Genomic DNA, 1,504 nt, shown 5'->3' with positions numbered 1-1,504 from the left:
GGTTGGACTGGAGCTCGGAGGCCTTCAGCCAGCTCTACAACCCGGGCTTCGAGTGTCACCTCAACGAGCCCAACGTCATCTTGGACATCTCCAACTACACCCCGCAGAAAGCCAAGCAGCAGACGGTCTCGGAGACCTTCTCCGAGTCCTCCTCCGACAGCACCCAGTTTAACCAGCCGGCCGGCTACCGGCGCGCCAACAGCGAGGCCTCCTCCAGCGAGGGCCAGTCCAGTCTCTCCAGCTTGGAGAAGCTGATGATGGACTGGAACGAGGCGTCCTCCGCCCCGGGCTACAACTGGAACCAGAGCGTCCTCTTCCAGAGCAACTCCAAGCCCGGTCGGGGTCGACGGAAGAAAGTGGACATGTTCGACACCTCCCACCTGAACTTCTCCTCCTCCTCCTCCTCCTCCTCCGTGTACCCCTCCAAGAGGAGCACGGGACCCCGGCAGCCCCGGGGTTCCCGGGGAGCTTGTGCCTCCAAGAAGGAGAGGGGGACGGGCAAGGCCAAGTTCCCCACCAAGTCGCAGGCGGTCAACCCCCTCTTCCAGGAGAGCACGGACCTGGGCTTGGACTACTACAGCGGGGACAGCAGCATGTCCCCACTGCCCTCCCAGTCCCGGGGCTTCGGGGTGGGCGAGCGGGACCCCTGCGACTACGCCGGCCCTTACTCCATGAACCCTTCCACCCCTTCGGACGGGACCTTCGTCCAGGGGTTTCAAAGCGACTCCCCCGGTTTGGGGCAGCCGGATTTGGAGAGCAAACACTTCCCTGCCCTCCCCCACCAGCTGGCGGCCCCCGGCCAGCAGACTGTCTTCGAGGCCGGCTTGCAGAAAGCCTTCTCGCCCAACTGCTCCCCCACCTTGGCCTTCAAGGAGGACCTCCGGGCGGGCGACATCCGCAAGCTGCCCGCCTGCGACTCGCTCAAACACAGCATGCAGGGGGGGACCCTGCCGCACGCCCCCCACCTGGCTTGCCGCGATCTCCCCATGCCTCAACCGCACTACGATTCCCCCAGTTGCAAAAACCCACCTTACTGGTATTCCCCCAACGCCAGCACCCGTAGCCCTTCGTACGACGGCAAAGGGGGGACCGGTATGCTGGTAGACTTCATGGGGAGGACGGACCCCCAGTGTCTCAACCCCCACTTGAGCAGCCCGAGCGGCGCTCACCCCTCCAAGGGCGAGAAGGAGCCCTTGGAGATGTCCCGGGCTCACCACCGAGGACCCTACGCTTGTCCCTTGATCAATGACTTGAACATCTCCCCCGTACCGAGAGACTCAATGCTGCAGCTGCAGGACAACTACAGGTACCCCAGTTTTGCACCCCAAGGGCACCCCGTCATGGCCCCCACCCAGAAGAGCGGGTTTTTGGGCCCCATGGTAGAGCAACAACACCCCGAGGACACTTTTACGGTCACCTCATTGTAGTGTCTGCTGACGTGCCAACCGGCCAACGAGGTTTTGTTACAGGGTAGGTGGGGGAAAGCCCTCGGGGCGAGAGGGGG

At 63.7% G+C, this 1,504-nt stretch overlaps 1 protein-coding gene across 1 annotated transcript; it reads left to right on the top strand.

The window, feature by feature from the left end:
- Positions 1–11: 11 nt before the first annotated feature.
- AHDC1 (AT hook, DNA binding motif, containing 1) lies at positions 12–1,464 on the top strand (the record flags this gene model as incomplete). The annotated part of the gene is made up of 1 exon (XM_009880106.1): positions 12–1,464. A coding segment is annotated over one exon (1,416 nt), but the record flags the coding sequence as incomplete, so codon positions are not given.
- Between the last annotated feature and the right edge of the window lie 40 nt (positions 1,465–1,504).

Source organism: Charadrius vociferus, unplaced genomic scaffold, assembly GCF_000708025.1.
Source record: "Charadrius vociferus isolate BGI_N301 unplaced genomic scaffold, ASM70802v2 scaffold3142, whole genome shotgun sequence".
Taxonomy (NCBI): Eukaryota; Metazoa; Chordata; class Aves; order Charadriiformes; family Charadriidae; genus Charadrius; species Charadrius vociferus.
Note: the sequence above shows the minus strand (reverse complement) of the source record. Positions and strands in the feature narration are given on the sequence as shown.